The following is a 24,553-nucleotide window of genomic DNA, read 5'->3' as shown; positions in this document are numbered from 1 at the left end:
AAAATAAGGCTCACATTTGAAATGGGATGATGCAAGCCCATCTAGAACAGTACGATAAACAGATGTACGCCCATCCATCTCTCTAAAAGAAAGATAGAAAAGCCACCTAAATAGCAATTAAATATATTAATGTTAACACCGTTTAAAGTATTGGTAAAATAAAAAAGGTTAAAAGTTTTTTGTTCATGTAAACCCAATTAAGGGATTGGTGAACCCTAAATCTTCAAAACAACTACATTGGCTTTATCATTTCAAATTATAAATGTCGATTCCTAGGGTTTAGGGCCTTACGGCCCTAAACCCTAGATTAAATTAGGGTTTAAGATCTATTGTTCAGGGCCTAAAGGCCCTAAACACTAAATCTTAAACCCTAAATCAGTAAATTTAACTTGCAACTATCTTCATGTTAATTAAATATAAATATTTCTAAAACCCAAATAAGGGATTAGTGAACCCTAAATCTTTAAAACAATTACAGTAGCTTTATCATTTCAAATTCTAAAGATCGGTTCCTAGGGTTTAAGGTTGTAAACATACCTTAAATAAACATACCTTAAATAAAGTTACAAATTATAAAGTTCGGTTCCTAGGGATTGGTGAACCCTAAAATACAACTAATGTATTTGTCAACAATAAAAGAACAAATAAAATACAAAAGTAGTTATACCTGTCTCCGTATGGTGGCGCAAGCTGACCATCCCAAACAGGAGAATAATGTAAACGCATAGTTGTAGGAATCGGAGCAAGAGTAGGCAACCTCTCTCATGCCCATAATTGAAGCAACAAAAGACAGCCAGTGACCTCCTCTTTTCCTTTCTTGCATCCCTTGCATAGCTCCCTATACAAAAATGCAAGGATAGCAGCTCCCCACACATACTGTCCACATGTGTCCAAGTCTCGAAGAAAAAGTAGATACATCGGATGAATACAACCTCCAGAAGTATCACCTGGTCCGGTTCCTAACCTCATCTAATGATGCATCCTCTGAAAGATAATGTGGAGTAAGAGATGTGAAAAAAGACAACGGAATCCTGGCTCCATTAAGGCGACTCGACTCAGGCGCACAACCAAATATAGAAGCAACTAACTCAAGCAAAACATCACCAGGCCCGGGGATATCATTAGCAATAAGAGCACGCCCATCAATAGGAAGACCAAGAAGGACACCAACATCCTGAAGAGTAATAGTAACCTCTCCCATAGGTAGATGAAATGTATGGGTCTCCGGCCTCCATCTTTCCACCAAAGTAGATAATAAACTCCAATCAAGCTGTAATGTAGAAAGCCTAGCGACACCATAAAACCCTGAAGACTGTAAAAATGGTATCATACGACAGTCCAAGTTAATAGTTTCCTTGTTAGGATTCAAGTGTCTAAATCTCATAGCATCACCACCACCTACTCTCCAAATCTCTGCAGACCTATGCTTCGGCTGTAGATGGAGAAGGGTACCATCAATAAGTCCTGGATTAATAGACTGCAAACAGACTGCAAACAGACATTTGTCCCGGATTATACATTAACAAACAAATAAAACACAAACATAGTAAATACATTTCAAAAACAACGTAAGCATGATGACCATATATAAAAAATGGAGTGAGATTATATATAAAAATGTGGTGCCTTTTAGTGCAACTAAAAAGGAGAAAAAAGAAACCAGAATTAGAAGTTTTGCAATGACACGTAATATAATAAAGTAAAATATAGCTCAAAGTCTAAGGTCAGGAAAATGGTTCTAATATAATCACAAGCGATTGCTGTATATCTTTATATCTGTTATTTTTTATATATCCAAGATCAAGTAACAAGCAACAGCACAAAGAAAGTTAAAAGTCTGGAAACAGTTTTGGCACAAGTGGATTCCAAGTTTTTCTAATTCATAGAGTACGAATCCTTTATCCGGCTAATTTTATACCTCAGAGACTCTTACACTAATTATATAACAGGGACTGCTAATTATATAACAGGGACTGATGATTTTAGGGACTGTTAATTATCTGGCTAAATTTATTTGTTTCCCTGAATAGTCATATCCCAACTTGTATTGTTTGTAAATTACTGTAAAAATAAACATGTACATAATTACACAAGTAAACATTAATGTGACTTCAGTGGCAAATAAGTTGACCTTTTATCAGTACACAGCAAAAGGAAATTAATGGAGTCGAGCAAGAGTAATAGATGTGGATTTAATAAACTGTAAAGCATATATATTTTTGGTTTCTTCTTCCTCCTAAATCAGATAAATAATAGATGAATTACTTATGTATATTCGCAAATGTGTGCTGATGAAAGTTGTTATGTATGCTAAACTTTGACTAACAATACTAAAATACTAAGCATTTTGACAAACACATGGTGGGAAATATATATAATATACATAAAACTAACCTAAATTTAAACACATAACCACAACAACAACTACAAAACACATAATCACATCAGCTACAACATGAAAAAATATTTAATAAAAGATATAGGAGGGAAAATATACATTAAAATCCATGAAAATTATAGAAACTAAGATGAATTGAGATGGGAGAATCGGATGAACAGAGGACAGCAGTTCTGGTGCAAGTAGAAGGCGCTCTGGTGGGATCCTCGTGGACATCGTGGAAGGATAGCAGCTCCGATGAAGATTACTGTAATCGTATGATAGTATTATATTATATATATATATATTATAGTAATCGTAGTATAGTAATTATTATATTATATTAATCGTGCACAGAAGATTGAGTAAAGTAGAGTTTGAGGGAGAAGAGTATTGGGTCGGGTTTAAATAAAAAATGTTAAACGAGATTACGTTTTTTATGTTTTTTAAAACGGCACACGAGGCTCTGTTATAGAGTGACATTTGGGGCCAAATGTTAGAAAAAATTTGACCCCAAATAGTGACATTTGGGGCCTTTTTTCGGAAAACAATCCATGTTGGGGGGGAGGGTTCGGTCTCAAATTCAGGAATCGAGGGTAGGATAGCACTCCCCGATCCCGAAGTGACATTATATCTATTTTGCACGAGAGTTTGAAAAATTAGTTTAGAAAGAGGAAACAAATAGAACCATGTAACAAGAAATAATTTGTTACAGCTTAAAACAAAGCATCGATTCATCCCCTTCAAAAACATACATGTGAATGCAAATCATCGATCAATACGTTGGAAGTGTAATGCAAAGAATCGATCCATTATATTGTATGATGTCAATACGTTGGAAGTGTACACTGTATAAAAATTAAAAAAAAATTAAGGAGGTAAATTATACTGTATATTGAAATTTAAAGACACAATCTATATATTCGATAATGAAACTGTTAAGACGAATGAGAGGGACTTTTTTGTAAATGAGATAGACCCTTTCACCAATGACACAAACTATGAGACAGACTCAATTGAACTGCAGAATATAAATTACTGAAACTATAAAATACAGTAATTAAAACAATTATGCAATGCAGAACACCAAGATATTTTCACTTGATTCGGCCCCTACTCTTAGTTTATGGCCTACATCCAAGTCCCCATACCAACTAGCATAGAGAATGTATTATATCAACTTCAATAAAAGAACTTACAATCTTTTATTTAATTACAAATAGATACCTAACCCACTGGCTACCTTGGCTAATCCTTTGAAATCAAAATATTGCTACAATCGGGCACAAATTGATATGAATACACACAATGTAGAAAGATAAATAATTACAACTCAAACTATCTTATTGCCGACTAGATATTCAAGATATATAACAAGAAAGGTTTTCAAAATGTTTATAGGATATGACGCGAAAAGCATTAGTCCGAAATCTGAAAAATGGAGTTGTATATATAGGACCAAGTACTAACGGTTTAAATTTTCAAACTAGAGATAAGATAGGGTTCGTTAAACAGAGTGTTTGAAAATCATTTGAATAAATCTTTGAGATTAAACCGTTAGTTTATTTCGATAGATAAAACTAATTAAGGATAAGTATTGATTAGTTCAAAAAATATTTATCTGGAAAGAGTTTGTTTTGAAAGAATATTTATCCAGACATAAGAAGTTACAACTAACTCTATCACCTACAAATACTATATCTCATAATCTGCAATCTTGGAATTCTTGTTGCGTTATTCTCGGATGATTATCTAGAAAGCTTTATCATTATAAACCTGTATATCAACATGCTCCCCCTTTTATGATGATAACAAAGAGAACAAATGCTCCCTCTATCAAAAAATACTTTAAGGCTTGTTACAGAGATTAGAAACCAAAGTATACACAAATGCAGATTAAAATAAAACCATAAACCCATTAAACCAGGGTTAATCAAGTCTTAAATAGTCCAAGTCATAGAAACCATCATTAAAAAACCAAATTAACCTAGTCTTAAATAAATAGTCTCATTATTATTCAAAAGAGAAAGTCTTAAACTCTTCCTCTCCCTTCATTAACATAAAAGGGTCTTTAGTCTGAATCAGAAACGTCAACTAGAGCTTTTCCCTTGTTCGTATTCTTGTTCTTGATCGGGGTATACTGTGGATAGACTATCTCTTTTTCATACTCAGAAAACAGCTTATCAAAAACGTCTTTGTCGGGAGTCGTTCCATCTCGCTCCTGCAGCCACTCGAAGATCTTGGTCTTGTATTCCTCTTGGGTCATTCCAAAGACCGATGGTGGAGGGATCATAGTGAGTGGAAGGGGTGTAGTGATCTCTTCCAAAGTACAGTCACCAATCCAATCTTTCTTCCTATGCAAGTACATCTTCGACTTATCTTGCATGGCGAATAGTTGCTGAGATAAAAACTTGGTCTCAGAACCAAGCCGAAAGAACAACTTAACAAACTCTTTCTCCCACGTGTTAGCAGTAGAATACATGCCTTCTTGTAAAGTACCAAATTCAAAATCAACTGATTTGGCCAACATCTTGCCATGAGCATATAGAATGTTAAGCTTGGAGTTAATAGCATCCAGGAACTAACAAACATGCTTATTAAACAACTCATAAGATGCTCGCATCATGCTAACTTGAGAGGTAAGAGAACATAAAGACTCGCCTGGGGCAAACTGTTGGTTCAAAGAAGATAAGGCTTCAGAACTTTCATTCAATTTAGCAAGTAAAGAATTAAGAACAGTCGAGGGTCTTGGAGCAGCCGATCGAGAACGAGTGTTGTGGGTGTTTTGGCGAAGCATGGTGAGAGAAGAAGAGAGAGATTTGGGTGTAAAGAGAGATTGGGTATAGATTGAGATTTGGGGTTAAGAGATTATGAAGAAAATGAAAAGGAAATGAAGATATGTATATAAATAATAGAATAAGAAGAGGTGGAAGTTGAATAGAAGTCAAATAGAAGTAATGAGTTATCAGAAAAAAGAGAAGATGAATATAAAAACCAAATGACATGCGCAAGAAACGAAAAAAAAAGGAAGTGATAAGTCACATCAACATATGCACTAAGTATTGATGCATGCAACTCGGAGTTAACACACAAAAGAAGGAAATAAAAAAAATAAAATAAAACAAATGGAAACAATCTTAAACAAACAACCAAAAATAAATAAAATATGAAAACATGTGAACATCAAAGTGCAGAATTAAAACAGAGAATAAAAACACAAAAGAGAATCACAAAGAACACATAACACGCAGTAAAGAAAAATGATTATCTGCCAACGGTTTATTAAATATGTCTGCACACTGTTTCTCAGTAGATATATAAATAAGCTCACTATTACCCTTAGAAACATTATCTCGAAGAAAATGGTGACGAACATCAATATGCTTAGTATAATAATGCATGACAAGAATTTTAGAGATATTAATTGCAGAGGTATTATCACAATAAATAGGAATATTAGAGTAAGAAATACCAAAATCCTGCAAAGTTTGTTGCATCCACAATATCTGAGCACAACAACTACCAACTGCAATATATTCACCTTCAACGATAAAAAGAGCTACACATGTTTGCTTTTTACAATGCCAAGCAACTAAACAATCTCCTAAAAATTCGCAAACACCCCTTGTATTTTTTCTATCAACTTGTGACCATGCATAGTCTGCATCTGAAAAGCCAATTAAATCAAAGGAAGAGGATTTTGAATAAAACAATCCCAAGTTACTCGTACTTTTTAAATATTTAAAAATATATTTAACGACATTCAAATGAGTTTCTTTAGGCCGAGATTGAAAGAGAGCACATAAAAATACATTATACATAATTTCTAGACGAGAGGCAGTTAAATATAAAAGTGATCCGATCAAACCTTGAAATTTAGTGACACCTACATGTGTACCTTGTTCATCTTTGGTGAGCTTAACAAAAGTACTCATAAGTGTAGCCTTAGGAATAACATGTTCAAGAGCAAATTTTTTAAGAAGATCATTGATGAGCAGATTGATTAATTTGCAACCCTAGGAAATACTGAAGTACACCCATTAAACCCATGTCAAACTCTTTATGCATGCAATCAGAAAACCACTTACACAAAGATTCGTTAGTAGATTCAAACACAATATTATCTACATAAACTTGAACTAAAAGAAAGTGATCATGTTTATCAGAAAAATAAAAGAGTTGTATCAAGTGTACCGCGAATGAAACTGTTGTTTACTAGAAACTGACTGAGACGCGCATACCAACATCGAGGGGATTGTCTTAATCCATAAACAGATTTTTTAAGCATGTAAACATAGTTATGATATTTTTCATGAACAAAACCTGGAGACTGCTTGACGTAGACTTCTTCCTTGAGATAGCCATTTAGAATTGCGCTTTTGACGTCCATTTGATAAAGCTTGAACTTCTTGTGAGCCGTAAATGCCATGAGAATCCGAATAGCTTCTAAACGAGCTACTGAGTATAAGTCTCGTCATAATCATTTCCTTCTTGTTGATTGTAGCCTTGAGCGACCAAACAAATTTTATTCCGAATAATATTGCCATCTTCATCCTTCTTATAATTATTAAACCCAACGAGTACCAATGACCTTGGCATCCTTTGAAGATGGGACAAGTTCCTAGACATCACAACGCTCGAACTGATTTAATTTCTTCTGCATAGAAACTGACCAGTGTTCATCTGCAACAGCTTCTTAAGCATTCTTTGGTTCAAACTCAGCAACAAAAGCACAGAAAGCACATAAATTTTAAATTCTGCTTCGAGTTGAGATTCCTTGATCTAAATATGTAAGAAGATTATCTGGAGGATGATTCTTCACTGTTTTGGAAGATTTTGGAAGATGAATATTACTCATTTCTTCTTTATTAGAATTGTCGGCCTGGAAATGAATAAAAGTTGTCTCATTTGAATGAGACTGTCTCATTTCCGCTTGTGAAGATTTATCTGATGGAGAATTAGTGAAATCGCTTGAATGTTTGTCAGGAGTCCTTGGGGAACCAGAAGAATTATCCGAATCATAAGGAGAACCTGGTTAATCGCCAAAAAATAGAGACAAACTAGGAGAATCTTGACTGCCTGATTTGCCTGAAGGAGACTAACTCTTTTGAGAAAGAGACTGTCTCGTTTGAGAAAGAGACGGTAGATCAATAACATCTTCATCAATTTGAGAGATATTTCGAGTAGATTCATTGAAGGAAGTATTGATAGATTCTTCCAATTTGTTCTTTAGGGAATTATAAACACGATAAGCCTTGCTTGTAGTTGTATACCCCAAGAAAATTATTTATATCGATCTTTGGATCGAACTTACCTCGGTTATTCCGAGTATCTAAAATAAAGCATTTGGAACCAAAAACTCGAAAATAACTGATGTTAGGAGTCTTTTTCTTAAGCAATTCATTAGGATTTTTAAACAAAATAGGAAGAATAAGCACTTTATTTAAAACATAACAGGAAGTGTTTACTGCTTCAGCTCAAAATTTACGAGGAAGCTTACTCTCATGAAGTAGAGTTCTAGCAATTTTCTGTAGTGTCATATTCTTGCATTCAACTACTCTATTTTTGTTGAGGAGTACGTGGAGCTGAAAATTCATGAGTGATTCCTCTGGATTTGCAATATGTAATGAAGTCTTTCTCAAATTCTCCTCCATGATCACTACGAATTGTTTTGAGCTTAAAAGAATACTTGGTCTCAAGATTAGAAATTAGATCTTTAAACTCAACAAACACTTCATCTTTAGTACGTAGGAATAGTATCCCAGGTAAAACGAGAATAGTCATTAACTATAACAAAAGTATAATTCTTATTACCAAGACTTATATAGCGCTCATGACCAAAGAGATTTAGATAAAGTAACTGCAAGGGATCAGTAGTTGACACACTATTCTTAGCTATAAAGGAATTTTTCACCTGTTTACCAAGTTTACATTCTGTGCAAGGTTCCACCTTCTTGTACTTCAGCTTTGGTCGAACAAGATCATGAGATGATATTATGCGAAGTAAGTCCATATGTACATGACCAAGACGTCTACGCCATATATTTTGTTATTCTTAATAGAAGCAAGACATATTTTTTCATGTTGTTCATCAAAATCTAAGACAAAGATATTTCCCTTCCTTTTGGAAACTAAGGCAAACTCGTTAGTTTTAGTACCAAAATAACAAACATCCTTATCGAAATTAACCTTATGACCAGCATTAGTAAGTTGACTTACAATAATAAGATTATATTTTAAACCAACTAACCGAACATTATTAATAGAAAATCTGTCATTATCAATGGTACCTTTACCGATGATACGGAAGGTATTAGAATCCCCAAGTGTAATTAGACCTCCCTCTTTAGCTTCGATTGAGAGAACTTGGACTTATCATCAGTCATGTGAAGAGAGCATCCACTATCAATTATCCATTTGTTGCGAGGAACGTGGACTTTCAAGCACAGATACAAAAATTTCTCCATCTGTAACACCCCCAAATCCGGGGTCGGGGATCTGGGTTGTCACGAGTTCCATTTCCCTTAATAATACTTAATCTTAATAATCAACCAACTACTGCGTACTGTGACCCCACAATATATACACACACCACAAGTTATAGTCTCAGAGATGAATATCCAAAAATAACACAAGTCATTTTATTCCACAATTATAAGCCATTACACCTCAAAAGGGTTTCTTTGCCATTATTACAATTCATAAATATACATAAGTCTGGTACATCAAAAGTTGAAAGTCTAGCCTATTGGTAGTTCCTACCTCAGCCACAACGATATCAATGCCTACAGGAAACTGCAGAACGTTTCCTATCCGCTCACGAATTGGGAGCTTGGTCCTGTTCATCTTGTCTATCTGTTGTTGTGTGATGAAAGAAGAAAGCAAGGGTGAGCAACAAGCCCACCGAAATAATATGTATAATAATTTACAATATATGAGCATTCTCATAGTACTCATGAAAGTATTGATCAAGAAGAAATGAACCAAGTTTGATATCTTAACGCGACCAAGTCGCAAAATAATCAGTATATATGTATATATACTTTTCTAAATCTTGGAAATCTTCTTCCATGCATAATATACATAGGGTTCCAGTTTATAACTGTATAAAAATATCATTGCAAGGTGATCTCATATATCTAACCTTGTCTCAACGTTTTTCTGAAAATCTTTGTCATGCATAAGATAATCATTAACTAGATATAAGTTGAAAAGATGAAGTTACAAGATACTCCAATATACTTATATCTTTTCCAAATACTACTTGAACTACCACCGTTCAAGTTATAATCAGTTTCAAAAGGTCATCACACAGATGAGACTACAAGATAAGACTTGAATAGATTCAATCTTTGAAATATCATTTGAAAGAAATGAAGTTACGAGATACTTCATTAAGTCCCGATATATATTTTCACCTATATATATATCTCTCTCATACACTCCTTGAAAACCTTTGTTATGAAAATTATAAACAGAGTTTTAATATCCAATGAATTTGGAAAGAAGAAAGCTTTGGAATAAACCCGATATCTTGCTGATCAGGCAAAGATACCAATTAAGTAACCTTTTCTACTGTAGATGGATGAATTCCTCGCCGGTCATCACCCTGGCCGCATTAGGACCTCGCGCTAGACCGTTACCCGACCACTCACGCGTGGATGGACTGTCACCCAGCCTCTTACACCTTCATAGACCGTACCCCGTCCTGTCGCTTATGCCGACTCAATTAGATGGACTTACATCCCGAACGTTGGGGAAGTAATCAAATTGTTTTCTCAAAACAGTAACCTCGTTGCAAATATAAAATACACCAAATAGCCGGATCCCTCAGATTTTTGAGTGAGTATTCAAATCCCCTTCGAAAGGAAGATCTTAAATTTGAAAATGAGTTTTGGGATACGCTCTAACTTTTAAAATCATTTTAAAGACTCGAAAACATTTTTAAGAATGTTTGGAGTAATGCTGATTTAATAAAATAAATAAGTCCTAATATGTTGGAAAATATCTGAATATTATTATTTGAATAATATTCCCATAAAGGATAATCTTTATAAAAATAAATGAAGTAGAAGTTTTAAAAACTCATACTTGAAACGAATAATAATAACAAAGATATACTTATACGAAAGTACGATCTTTATTTGAATAATCTAAAAAAAGTTTGATTATTATTCAAAACTATCGGATATACCTTATCCGATTAATAGTCATAGAAAACTATATATATACATATAAATATATACATATATATATATATATATAATACTCGGGAATATCGACTCCCGGTTTAGAAAAATGTTCACCTTTGGGTCCCCTATACTAAAGGTATACGCAACTACTGCTTATCTCTAGCATAGGTATTATACAGTTTATAAGCAATTGAATTGATAATAGAATATCAAGATTATGAAACAAACATGCATATAAATGTCATATCACATGCTCCAATATATCACAAGACTTTGCTAATAATAACCATACACTTATCTCAAGATAATGCATCAATATATTACATCACAACAATAGTATAACGGGTAGAAAACTTGCCTGAGCGTTCCGGGGTAGACTTAAGCTTAGAGTGGGTCCGATAACCTATGAACAACAACATAAGTCGGAATTAAACCACGGTCGCTTAAGAAACTAGACTTTAACCGATTGGACCCTAACATGCGCTTTTGCGCTTAACGATTCAGATAAGTCGCTCGAGTAACCTCGGCTCCACCATTTTCATAAAATTAACGGTTACAAATTTTAAGGTGACTCTTTCATGAATACTCTATCAACTACCTAACCCACCTTACATAATTGTTTTGTAATCCAATTAGTCTTTTAAGGGCCTTAAACAAGGTCTCAAAGTAAAGTGAGGGGGTAAAGGTTCGTTCGCGAAACCCCGTAACTTAAAACGGTTGTTTCTCCTAAACTGTACATCGGATTCACGCGAACCACATACCAAAACGAAGCTTATGACACGATCTAGCTAAATATGTCAAATTTACAGATTTTTCAGTGAGTTATCTGGTCTGAGATTCATGTACAACAGTCTAAGGAAAATGGGCATTACGACGGCTATGTTTACGAGTTTTCCAAGTTTCTCACTACACCAAAACCTCACCAAACAACCCACAATTATTAACACATCAAAACCTCAACTAAATAATACTATTCCAGTCCTTATTCTCCAGATTCTTCATCTCAACCAACCACAATCAAGTTCTATTAACTATAACAAGATTCATTCACCAAATCACTCCAAATTTAAATCAAACTACTAATAATCAAAGATCATGCTTCTCATTTAGAAAACCAACCATCAAACTCACTAATAATCAAAGTAAAGGCTAGGTTTGAAGTTTATACCTTCCTTGGGAGGTGTAAAGTTGATAGGAAGCCTTAGGGAGCCTCATACAAGCTTGATCTTTCCAAAGAAATCAAGAACACAAAGTTAGACTTTGAAGTTTCTAAAAGTCCGATTGAAAGAACTGTAAAAATTAGGGTCTTACCATTCTTATTTGGACGAGACTTGTGAACACGAGTTGTAGGCTATCTCAATACATTTCCAACGAGCTATAGAACACAACATTTGAGTGAGTATTGAAGGAGATATGGAAGTTTGAAGTTGCTGAGTTTGTTTTGGCCGAGAGCTTCTTCTTGCAAGGTCAACTCTTCTCTTTTTGATTTATGTTATTTGCTTGGTTGATTCTTCTTTTTGTCTTGAAATTTGGTTTAACCGTTTTACCATGGTTAATTTTGTATGGCCCAAAATCACCCAACAAACAAAACTCCTTTGTAATGTTTATGCAAGCAAGCTTGTGTCATGTGATGACATCATCATCCACTACCTTTTTAATTTATCCCTTAATTACTTGGCTAATGACCTCTGATCTGTTATACGGTTCGCTTATCTTTCATTTTCGTTCGTCGTTTGAGGGATCATATCCGAGATCTTATTACTTGGGTTCCGTTATACCTTTGTCAATATTTTATATTCCTTTTACGATCCTCTCTTATAATCCTTTAATTTAAATCCTTTTAATCATGTTACCTTATACTCAATTCTTTCGGTATCTGGTGGATTTTCGGGAAAAATCAAAGTGTTCGAATTTTGATTCTGACGATCTTTACATACACTCATTTACTTTATGGAATACTAATACGATCTTAGAATTTCCATAACAGTACTTCTATATATCGTGGTCTGATAAATTTCCTTAATCAGCATCATCAGCAAAAAGTTACTATTCATCAGTGTTTCAAAAATTCCAAAAATTGGGGTTATTACAGTCTCCCCTCCTTAAAAGGATTCCGTCCCGGAATCAGATAAAAAATAGTTGGGGATGCTTTTCTAGCATTGCGCTTTCTAACTCTCAAGTCAATTTATTTCCATATTTTGGTTTTACCAAAAAACTCTGACTAGTCTGATAACCCTGTTCATAAGCACTTGCTCCTTTGAATCCATAACCCTTACTGGTTGCTCCATATAGGTCAAGTCTGGTTACATGTCCATGCGCTCGTATTCTCATATATGTCCGACATTCGGATTATGCTTCCTTAATATTGATACGTGGAACACGTTATGAATTTGCTACAGGCTCGGGGTAGGGTTAGTTCATTTGATAATTTCCCAATACGTCTTAATATATCGAAGGGTCCAAGAAATCGTGGACATAGCTTTCCTTTCTTTCCAAACCTCAACAATCCTTTCCAAGGGGATACCTTTAACAACACTAGGTCCCTTATTCCATACTCTTTGTCCTTTCAAGTCAAATCAGCATACCTCTTATGTCCATTTTGGGCTACTACCAGCCGTCCTCTGATTAGATCTATTATATCCCTGGTCCTTTGGACTACTGCTGGTCCGAGCATCTTGCGCTCTATAACTTCATCCTAACATAAGGGAGATCGACATTATTTTCCCTCAAGGATCTCATAAGGTGACATCTCGATAATGACATATGATCTATTGTCGTAAGAAAACTCAATCCGCGATAAATGATCATTCCAAATTCTTTCAAGTCTATTGCACAAACTCTCATCATAGCTTCTAGCACTATAGCTTTTGCTTCTCAATACTCCTTCTTTTCTTGTTCGTAAGCGTTACTATCTTCCGTACCAAATTTTATACTGATTACACTTTTGCTCGTTAGCGTTCTATAACCTTTTAATAATCGCGTCAACCTTAGTATCACGAACGCGTTAGAATCGGAATATCACCGCACTGGTACCACTTCATCTCTAGCTGCCTCCATTTTCGAAAGCTTGGTCCTTCATATAGAAGTAAAAGAATTTATTGAGAGATCACTATGATCATGAACATTTGTTACATCGCATAGTTAGTGCAGAAGGTGGCCAACCTTTAGTACTTGACAAACAATTAAACAATAGATGGTATCCTACTAGGCTTCTATCACACAGATAGATAGTCATTCGGAAATACCTCCCCTTCTGGAAGGGTTGTTCTTCTCAGCTTATATGAAATGAAAAGGAGAGAAAAGAACGAATTGAAGAGAATCATATATATAAAAAATATACTGCCACAAAATATCTGGCTTGGAATCTACCTCTGAACTAACAAAACATATACGTATATATATCAATATCAAGTATTATAGCATCACATTTCACATGCCTAAATATTTTTGCTATTCTGTCCATCATTCTATGGACCCATGCTCTTGCTCTAGCTTATACACAGTCACCCTTGAAACTCCCTCGACAACGAAAATCGAATCTGGGATTTCATTCTAGACCTCATCGTTACTAGAATCCATTTTTATACCACAACCTTCTTCGTATGGGTAATACTACTCTTTATCGATAAGAAGGAATAAATATATCATAGGTAAATGTTCGGCTTAGTCTGTCTATCATTAATAACTTATACATCACCACGACCCGATTAGTTGTACTCAATCTCAACGCTCATTACATTACAACTCTCACAGTTGTCATCGTCTAATATTCATAGAATCATTGATGCATTACTATAGTCCACCACGGACCTACAGTAGTCATTTGTTTTCCTCGGAATCTTAATATCTAATCATACGGAGTCCATATCTGCCGTATAAAAATCTTTTAAGGAGTTAACATAATCACCATTCATGATTCATGAAGAACACTCCAGATCCTGACGTACATTCATGACATGAAGCAGATAAAATTGCAGAAGAGTTTCAATCAAAGCAACGATAGCAGGTTAATACCATTCTTAATCATATGCCTTCAATAGAAGACTTAACTCAAAGGTTTGTTAAGTCCTTTTTGAAACATGGTCCTAGCTTATTATCAAGATAGTACCTTCTAAGATAGTTAGCCCGCTCACAGCGATAACATGAATTAAATCTTTACCAGACTGCTATTATGGTTGAGTATCGCACAATCATCAGAAGGAATTTCAATCTTTCACACCATAATACCACCTTCATGGCTTTAACCATCATTACTATATTCCTATGGCACGAACGCCTATAATTTCTCTTTTACAGTTAGAGTGTCGGCCATCTCATTGGCCTTTCCTGATAGTAATAGTTCCTTATAATCAATGTCTTTTGAACGATCTCCAACTAAATTTTCTACTTCATTTCCAATCACTGCTTTTGTGAAAATGCTCTTCCTTAAGCTTTGGTGAAAAAAAATCACCGTTTTTCCATAAATTATTGCCTCGGTCTTTAGATGTGAACATTGCCACGTCTGACTCTCGATCATACTTAGGACGTCTCTTATCTTGGGTCATTCTTGTTTTCACCAATCTCGACCCTCATTGGATCGATCTATACTTTCTTATGGTTCAACACGTGCCCCACCTGGCATTATTATAATTACGTCATATTTCCTTTATCAAAATTTCTATGCTTGAGAACTATGAATACTACCTTTCTCCTTGTAAAACCTCTAAGGTTACCCTTAAATCCTTCATTCCGTACTACCTGTTAGGGCGAAAACACGCGCTAATATTCACGCAAGTATACGCGTTCGCAAGTAATATAGAATACTTTCTAGTTCGTTCCCTCAGAGACTCAGACTAAATTATTGTCTAATTAAACTCACTCACCAATGTATGATTACTTCTCAATGTTAAGATAATAACACTTAAAATTGTTGATTAAATATTAACTATAATTAACTACTTAATTAACCACTTAACTAATACTTCAATTTATCAATAATAAAACACTCATGAGATCACAACTTCATTATTACTTCCTTCTATAGCCATTATTATTACCTTTAGCATGTGACAGTGATGATATTAATCGAATAACACGAAACTGATAAAAGCCAACTTTCATTGTACTAATACCATTTTACCAAGCATCCACAATTAAGATAGAAGTTGAATAGTCATCAATTATGTTGAGTTCCCATATGTCTACAGAAATTGACAACATAACGATTTAAGCACAAGTTATTCTTTTGATTACATAGGGCAAATAAATCTGTTAGAGTTACCCACTAATCATGCACAACGTACATGAACCTATGCTAGCATGGCAAGTTCTAAATCTCAAGATCCACCGTCGCTTCACAAGAGATTAACACCCTATCTTATATGTTCGCGACGCACATAAGACGAATACGCACAGCCAATACTAGATATCAAACAATCATCACACACTAAAGTATTAAACAATTAACTAAAGAATTCCATAATAATTCCGTTGCAACCCCATGATCACGATTAGCCCATAATAGAACTTATCGCCATCATGGGTTCATATGAAATCATGATAAACAAACACAAGAAAATAATAACTAAACTAATTATATTAAAACAGAGTACGTCACAAGAGTAAATAAGTCAAAGCAAGAAAACTAGCATCCAACGTTACAACGAAACAAGAATCACAAGAAAATATGCTTCCTCTTCATTGCGGTGTGCTAAATCGGTCTTCCTCCTTATCTCCTTCGCTTCTTGCGTAAAACACAATCTTCTTTTTTTCAATCCCCCCTGTGAAAACGTCTCAAATCTACTTATATAATAGTCCCATAAAACTCAGATTACATAGAAGTTGGAAGCCAAACAAAAGTAGAAGTCTAAAATAATTCAGCAAAATTCCCGACCCTGCGCGGCCGCTCAGCATAGCTGCGCGGGCGCGCAGGTTACTGCTGGAAAAAATCCAAGTTTGCTCCGTTTCTTCGCCGTAATCTGCCCGTTCCTTTCCTCTCGCAATGGTGAACACATGCCAAGGCTTATTCTTGATGATTCCTCCCCCGAAATGCAACTAATACCCTGAAATACATAAACACTAGAAAAACACATCAAATACACAAAATACTTGATTTCAAGACACCAATTTAAGCCATTTTAAGACGTTCTAAGTGGTATAAAATGCCACTTATCACACCCCCAAACTTAAATCGATGCTTGCCCTCAAGCGTCACAGACTCAAAACAAATAAAAATATGCATGAATGCAATCTATATGAAAATGCAGCGATCCCCCTTACTACAATTAATCAACCAAATTGCCACATCTCAACGAATGCAGTTAGACAACTAAAGATCAATAAACTCATGCAAACGGACATACAGCCAGAAACGTGGTGTGTGCAAATGCTTAACAGATATGCTTCGGAACTAGACCAATTACTATGACTAGACTATCCTCAAGGCAATCCTACGATTATACAAAGAATAAAAAAATTCTAGGCACAAAGTGATATTCAACACTACAAGAACTCTGGAGCTTACTACGGAATCGTGCTTTTTATTTACAACTCAAATGCTTATTTGACCGTGCAATGAGTGAGGTCCACAAAAGACTTATACAATGGTATCCATGTAACGAGCGTTAGGTTAGCAGATCCCAAACTCTAAAAGCCTTAGGTCACTAGGCATAAAGTCCCCTAAGAACTTAATAACTCGAATACCAAAGAGCCCACTCTTGATCAATTATGCAAATTTTTTTTTTTCTCTGAGCAAGTGCGTTTCGCTCCATCTTGCTCAACCCTAGACTACTCGCAACATATGCGAGCCGGCTACTAGCCGTTTGACGCCTAGCCACAACTAGCAACAACTTCCATATTTTTTTTCTCCAATTTTTTTTTCTTTTTCATGCTTTATCACTAAGAACCTATAATCGAATTCTAAGCATAATAAGTAGATTGACCTTGAAAACAACCAAATCATAACAACAATCTAGCCCTTACGCATTCTCTAAGACTTAGTGGACTTACAATTGTTTCTAGCATGCATATCAACCTACACAACTTAATATCACTTTAATGCTATCACTACACTCGCATCAATATCACAATTCAGTCGATAAATCATTGCAAAAGGGATCATGGTAAATGCATGAGCTACATGACATTCATAAAAAAAAACTATATGGCATAAATTATGCAACTATATGAACTAAACTATCATGAATATGCAACTAAATGACACAAACACAATATTCCTTAACTACCACCCCCAAACTAAAAATCTTCACTGTCCTCAGTGAAAGTAGTAGAAAGGAACACAGGGTATACCTACTCGGAGTCATCATCATCATCACCCTCAGTGGGTGGAGTATCAGGCGGCGGGTATGCAGAGTCCTCACCAAAAACTGGCCACTGGATATCAGCTCCAAGGCCTCTAAAAGCAGTCCCTAACACAAGGGTGAGCTCCTGAGCAAACCTGCTCTGCGTCTCATACATGGCATCCATCCGCCGTGAAAGCCTCCTATACTGGGCATCAACCATCCCAGCACCCTCCTGAGCTCTCGAAGAACCAGCCTCATCATGCCCTGGCCTGGCCATAGTAGCACCTCGTGCTGGACGCCCTCCTGGAAGACGATAACCCAGCCCATGCTCCTCAGGCTCACCACCAGTCCACTCCCGCATCCCATTCAGAGTGCCAGAATCAATTGGAGCTGCTGGCAACTGCAACTGCTCATGAGCCGGCCAGTTCACTCCCACTGCTCGGCATAGCTTCGTAACTGTGGATGCATAAGGGATGTTCATATGCTTCGCTCCCCTCAAAAACTTCAGAATTCCTTGGTAGATAAACTCACCAAGGTCCACATAGTACTCCTCATTCAGAATTCCCCACAACAACTGTGCTCTCTCAACTGTGACCTCGTGTGCATGTGAAGAAGGCAAAATATTAGCACAAATAAATGCATTCCATCCACGGGCATACCTGTTCATGGCGATCGCCGGAAAGTGACGATACTCATTATTGCCTGTACTGCAGGTCCAAACTGTGCCCGGGCGACAGAGAGTCGCACAAATCAAATCCAAGTCAAAATCCTCAGCAGTCTTTTCATTCTAGTTCTCCTCCTCGGGCTTCCTCTCTCGCTGTCCAATCACACGGCGAATCGCCGCAGGATGATAATCAACCGTCAGCCCACGGACCACAGAAAACCCATTCTTTTCGGCCTTCGCGTTCGCGTAGAACTCGCGAACAACGCTCATCGGTACCGCTTCGGGTGACTCACAAAAAGCTATCCACCCTTTTTCTGCAATCATGGGTAGCAATTCACCATCCCTCCCCGATGGCAAAAACCCCCTCTCCTTCAGAATCGGCTTCCCCAACAGCCTAGTGTACTCCTCCTCCGCGGTTCTGTCAGTTAACCGAGGCCTTGCAGCAGTACCCCTCGATGAATCAGCAGTAGGAACTGTGCTGCTGCTGTCAATAGTGCGTGCTCTCTTGGGTGCCATTGATTCGTGAATAAAAGCGTGTAAGAACTGATATTTGATGTTTGTGAGAGGGTTTAAGTGTAGGAAGATTTGTGGGAGATATGTAGGATAGGTGTATGTATATATAGGGTGTGGATTAGATTAGGGTTTGGGAATTAAGGGATAAAATGATGGGGTAGTGGGAACAAATCGTGGGTTTATGGGCTAAAACTGTTTTTGTGTTTTTTTTTTTTTTCTGAACTGTAAAAAAATTTCTGGTACTCAACCCCTGCGCGACCGCTCAGCATAGCTGTGCGGGCGCGCAGGGGGTCACTGGAATTTTTTTTTTTCAGCCCCTGTTTTCTGATTTTTTTGTGTTTTTGGATAGGTTATTAACTTCTAAGGGTTCCTGTAACAATAATTCATGGGTTGCCTCCCATGCAGCGCTTCTTTTTTGTCATTAGCTTGACGTTTCGTACCTTGCTCAAGTAGTCAACAAAATGGCGCTAACCACTTCTCGGTTTGCCATGTCCCCATAGTAGTGCTTCAACCGCTGACCGTTAACCTTGAATGCTTGGTCCGGATCATTCTCAAAAATTTCCACCGCTCCATGTGGAAACACAGTTTTGACAATAAAAGGTCCAGACCACCTTGATTTCAACTTCCCAGGAAAAAGTCGGAGCCGAGAGTTGAATAAGAGAACTTGTTGCCCTGGCACAAATAACTTTGGATGTAGCTTCCTATCGTGCCACCTCTTCACCTTTTCCTTATACATTTTGTTATTTTCGTACGCTTGAAGTCAAAATTCATCCAGTTCATTAAGCTGAAGCATTCTTTTCTTACCAGCTGCATCTAAATCCAGGTTCAACTTCTTCAATGCCCAGTAGGCCTTATGCTCAAGCTCCGCAGGTAGATGACATCCCTTTCCGTACACCAACTGAAACGGTGACATCCCAAGTGGAGTTTTGTATGCTGTTCTGTAAGCCCAAACAGCTTCATCGAGCTTTAAAGACCAATCCTTCCTTGACGGACAAACAACCTTCTCTAGAATGCGCTTTATCTCTCTGTTAGACACTTCCGCTTGACCATTTGTTTGCGGATGATAGGCAGTAGCTACTCGATGATTCATATTATAACGCTGCATCATAGAAGTGAACTTACGGTTGCAAAAATGTGATCCTTCATCACTTATGATTACCCGAGGTGTTCCAAACCTTGTGAAAATTTGCTTATGAAGAAAATTTAGCACTGCCTTTGCATCATTTGTCGGTAAAGCTTTAACTTCGACCCATTTTGAGACATAATCGACTGCCAGCAAGATGTACTGATTATTGTAAGATGAGATAAAAGGCCCCATGAAATCGATTCCCCATACATCAAAGACCTCGACTTCAAGCATCACATTTAATGGCATTTCATCCTTCCTTGACAAATTTCCCACTCTTTGGCAACGATCACACCTTAAAACAAACTGATGAGCATCCTTGAACAAATTAGGCCAGAAAAAACCTGCTTGCAGAATACGAGCTGCCGTCTTCTCACCGCCATAGTGTCCACCATAAACCGTGGAATGGCAGTCTCGTAATATCCCCTCCGTCTCACAGAACGGGATACATCTCCTGATGATCTGGTCAGCTCCCTGTCTAAACAAATATGGTTCATCCCACATATACCACTTCACCTCATGCAGAAACTTCTTCTTTTGAGCGGATGTCAAATTAGGAGGCATTATATTGCTAACGAGATAGTTTACAATATCTGCAAACCATGGTTCTTCCTCCTGAATTGCAAACAACTGCTCATCCGGAAAAGATTCATTGATTAACGTCCTATCTTGTGAAGTAGAATCGGGATTCTCCAACCTATAGAGATGGTCAGCTACTTGATTCTCAGTACCTTTTCTATCTTTGATCTCTAACTCAAATTCCTGAAGTAAAAGCACCCAACGAATGAGTCTCGGCTTCGAATCCTTCTTAGAAACCAGATAGCAAATAGCTGCATGATCAGTGAATACTGTTACTTTCGTACCAAGCAGATAAGATCGAAATTTCTCAAAGCCAAAGACTATAGCCAAAAGCTCCTTCTCAGTAGTGGTGTAGTTCAATTGGGCACCATTTAAAGTCTTACTCGCATAGTAGACCACATGGAAGAGATTTTTCTTGCGCTGTCCCAGAACTGCACCTACCGCATAATCACTCGCATCACACATCATCTCAAATGGTTCTGTCCAATCTGGTACTGTAATGACTGGTGCCGTGATCAAACTCTTCTTGAGAGTCTCGAATGCTGCCAAACATTCATCATCGAATTTGAACGGCACATCTTTCTCAAGCAAATTGCACAACGACTTAGATATCTTTGAAAAGTCCTTGATGAATCGCCGATAAAAACCCGCATGACCAAAAAAACTACGGATTCCTTTCACAGAATTAGGTGGGGGAAGATTTTCAATGACTCCCACCTTGGCCTTGTCCACCTCCAGACCCTTGCTAGAGACCTTATGCCCAAGGATAATGCCTTCACGCACCATAAAGTGACATTTCTCCCAATTAAGCACCAAATTAGTTTCCACGCATCTTTTGAGTACGGCGCGCAGATTATTCAAACATTCATCATATGAGTGTCCAAAGACGGAGAAGTCATCCATGAACACTTCGACGTTATTTCCAATCATGTCAGAGAATATAGCCATCATACATCTCTGAAAGGTGGCCGGGGCGCCACATAACCCAAATGAAACTCTGCGAAAAGCAAACGTGCCAAATGGACAAGTGAAGGTAGTCTTTTCCTGATCCTCTGGTGCAATACAAATCTGATTATACCCGGAATAACCATCCAGAAGACAAAAATACTCATGACCCGCCAATCTGTCAAGCATCTGATCAATAAATGGAAGGGGGAAGTGATCCTTCCTTGTGGCTTTGTTCAATTTTCTATAATCCATGCATACTCTCCATCCTGTAACTATTCGAGTAGGGATGAGCTCATTCTTTTCATTTGCGACCACAGTGATACCTCCCTTCTTAGGTACACATTGTACGGGGCTCACCCATGAGCTGTCAGAAATAGGATAAATGATGCCTGCATCTAGCCATTTCAGAATTTCTTTCTTCACCACCTCCTTCATGATGGGATTCGGTCTTCGCTGCTGTTCCACAGTTGGCTTACTACCTTCCTCTAGCAGAATTTTATGCATACAATATGAAGGACTTATCCCCTTGATGTCTGCTATGGTCCATCCTATAGCCGATTTGAATTCTCTCAAAATCCTTAAGAGCTTGTCTTCCTCACTACCTGAAAGGTCAGATGAAATAATAACAGGTAACGTAGATGAATCACCTAAAAAAGCATACCTCAAGTGTTCAGGTAATGGCTTGAGCTCCAAGGTAGGTGCTTCCTCTATTGATGGTTTGAGCTTCCCTTCGGCGTTCTTGAGGTCAGAAGTACCAAGAGATTCAAATGGTATGTCCAGCTTTCGCTTCCAGGGAGAAGCGTTCAGATATTGTAATTGCTCGTTGCTATCTTCATCATCACTGTCAAAATCCCCCACTAAGGCCTTTTCCAATGCATCAGACATTAGCATGTGATCGAGTTCCGAAGTAACCACAGAATCAATCACATCCACTTTTAAGCACTCCTCATCTTCTGTAGGGAATTTCATTGCCTTGAATACGTTGAAGGTCACATCCTGATCTTGGACCCGCATAGTAAGTTCCCCTTTTTGCACATCTATCAAGGTACGGCCAGTAGCCAAGAAAGGCCTTCCCAAGATTATGGGAATCTTCTTATCTTCCTCAAAATCCAGAATAACAAAATCTGCAGGAAAGAAGAGCTTATCCTCCTTGACGAGCACATCCTCAACTATGCCCCTTGGGTAAGTAATGGAACGGTCAGCCAATTGTAGTGACATGTATGTGGGTTTTGGATCAGGCAGATCCAGTTTTTTAAAGATCGACAACGGCATCAGATTAATGCTTGCTCCCAAATCACAAAGGCACTTGTCAAACGTCAGATTGCCAATTGTGCAAGGAATGGTGAAGCTTCCTGGATCTTTCAGTTTTGGTGGTAACTTTTGTTGCAGAACAGCGCTGCATTCTTCCGTGAGAGCAACGGTTTCAAGGTCATCCAGTTTCACCTTCCTTGAAAGAATAGTCTTCATAAACTTCGTATAACTAGGCATTTGTTCAAGAGCTTCAGCGAAAGGTATATTGATGTGAAGTTTCTTGAACACCTCCAGAAACTTCCCGAACTGTCTATCCAGCTTTTGTTGCTGCAATCTCTTAGGAAAAGGTGGTGGAGGATAGAGCTGTTTCTCCCCTGTATTAGTCTCAGGTAGAGTGTGTTCAACAGTAGTCTTTCTTGGTTCCGCCGCTTTCTCCTTTTGCTTAGATTCTTCACCTCTAATTTCAGCTTCTAATTCTTTTGCCTTTTCAGCATCAGCTACTTTTCCAGACCTTAAGGTAATAGCCTTGACTTGCTCTTTAGCTTCCTTCCTGCCTGGTACTTCCGTGTCACTGGGAAGAGTGCCAGGTTGACGATTGAGCACTGCATTGGCTAATTGACTGATTTGATTTTCCAAGGTCTTGATAGAAACCGCCTGACTCTTGCACAACAACTTAAGTTCCTCAAAATCAGCACTAGTAGGTGCAGCTGCACTTCCCTGTTGAGGATATGATTGCCTTGTAGCATACTGCTGTGGTTGCTGGAATCCAGGTGGGTTAAACTGTTTACTCACTCCTTGCTGATATGGTGGCTGAATAGCATTCTGATTATTCCCCCAGCTGAAATTTGGATGATTTCTGTTGTTAGGATGATAGGTCGCTGGCACAGGCTGCTGTTGTCGCTGATAATTATTCACATACTGAACAGATTCGTTTACAAGAGAACACTGATCCGTAGCATGAGAACCTGCACAAAGCTCACAAACCATAGCTATTTGATTAACTCCATACGTAGCCAAAGAATCAACCTTCATTGATAGTGCTTGGAGCTGGGCTGCAATAGCGGTGGCTGCATCAACTTCCAGAATACCTGCTACCTTGCCTGACGTCATCCTCTGAGTTGGGTTTTGATGCTCATTTGCAGCCATCGTCTCTATAAGATTATATGCCTCAGTATAGCTTTTAGCCCATAAGGCACCTCCAGCTGCTGCATCGAGCATGGGCCGAGATTGAGCCCCCAAACCATTATAGAAACCAGTTATCACCATCCAATCCGGCATTCCATGATGTGGACATTTTCTCAACATTTCCTTGTAGCGTTCCCAAGCCTCGCACATAGACTCCGTAGGTTGCTGCGCAAACTGAGTAAGAGCACTCCTCATAGCAGCAGTCTTTGCCATCAGATAAAACTTCACCAGAAACTTTTGCGCAAGATCTTGCCACGTAGTGATGGACCCAGCTGGTTCAGAATGTAACCAGTCTTTAGCCTTGTCCCTTAGTGAGAATGGGAAAAGCCTCAACTTGATAGCCTCATCAGTCACGCCATTATACTTAAAAGTGCTGCAGATCTCGACAAAATTCCTTATGTGCATGTTGGGGTCTTCAGTTGCCGCTCCTCCAAAAGA

The 24,553-nt window shown here is 37.6% G+C and overlaps 1 protein-coding gene and 1 non-coding gene across 2 annotated transcripts; one reads left to right on the top strand and one right to left on the bottom strand.

Moving 5' to 3' along the window:
- Positions 1–762: 762 nt before the first annotated feature.
- LOC141661217 (serine/threonine-protein phosphatase 7 long form homolog) lies at positions 763–1,585 on the bottom strand. The gene is made up of 3 exons (XM_074468203.1): positions 1,555–1,585; positions 965–1,488; positions 763–876 (listed from the first exon to the last, which is right to left on the bottom strand). Exons 1-3 carry the CDS (start codon positions 1,583–1,585, stop codon positions 763–765), a joined length of 669 nt encoding a protein of 222 aa, XP_074324304.1.
- Positions 1,586–24,206: 22,621 nt separating this feature from the next.
- Positions 24,207–24,313, top strand: LOC141662801 (small nucleolar RNA R71). The gene has a single exon (XR_012550897.1). It is a non-coding gene; the product is annotated as a small nucleolar RNA R71 (small nucleolar RNA).
- Positions 24,314–24,553: the final 240 nt, after the last annotated feature.

The sequence above is a fragment of the Apium graveolens genome, chromosome 5 (assembly GCF_009905375.1).
Source record: "Apium graveolens cultivar Ventura chromosome 5, ASM990537v1, whole genome shotgun sequence".
NCBI classification, from domain to species: Eukaryota; Viridiplantae; Streptophyta; class Magnoliopsida; order Apiales; family Apiaceae; genus Apium; species Apium graveolens.
This window is presented reverse-complemented; position numbering and strand designations above follow the sequence as displayed.

Excerpts from the sequence above, each read along its gene's own strand:
- LOC141661217 (XM_074468203.1), bottom strand. The coding sequence starts at position 1,585 with ATGGTCATCATGCTTACGTTGTTTTTGAAAT. Across the intron at positions 1,489-1,554 it reads GCTTACGTTGTTTTTGAAAT|TCTGTTTGCAGTCTATTAAT; the intron begins GTATTTACTATG and ends GTCTGTTTGCAG. Across the intron at positions 877-964 it reads AGGATGCATCATTAGATGAG|TATGTGTGGGGAGCTGCTAT; the intron begins GTTAGGAACCGG and ends ACATGTGGACAG.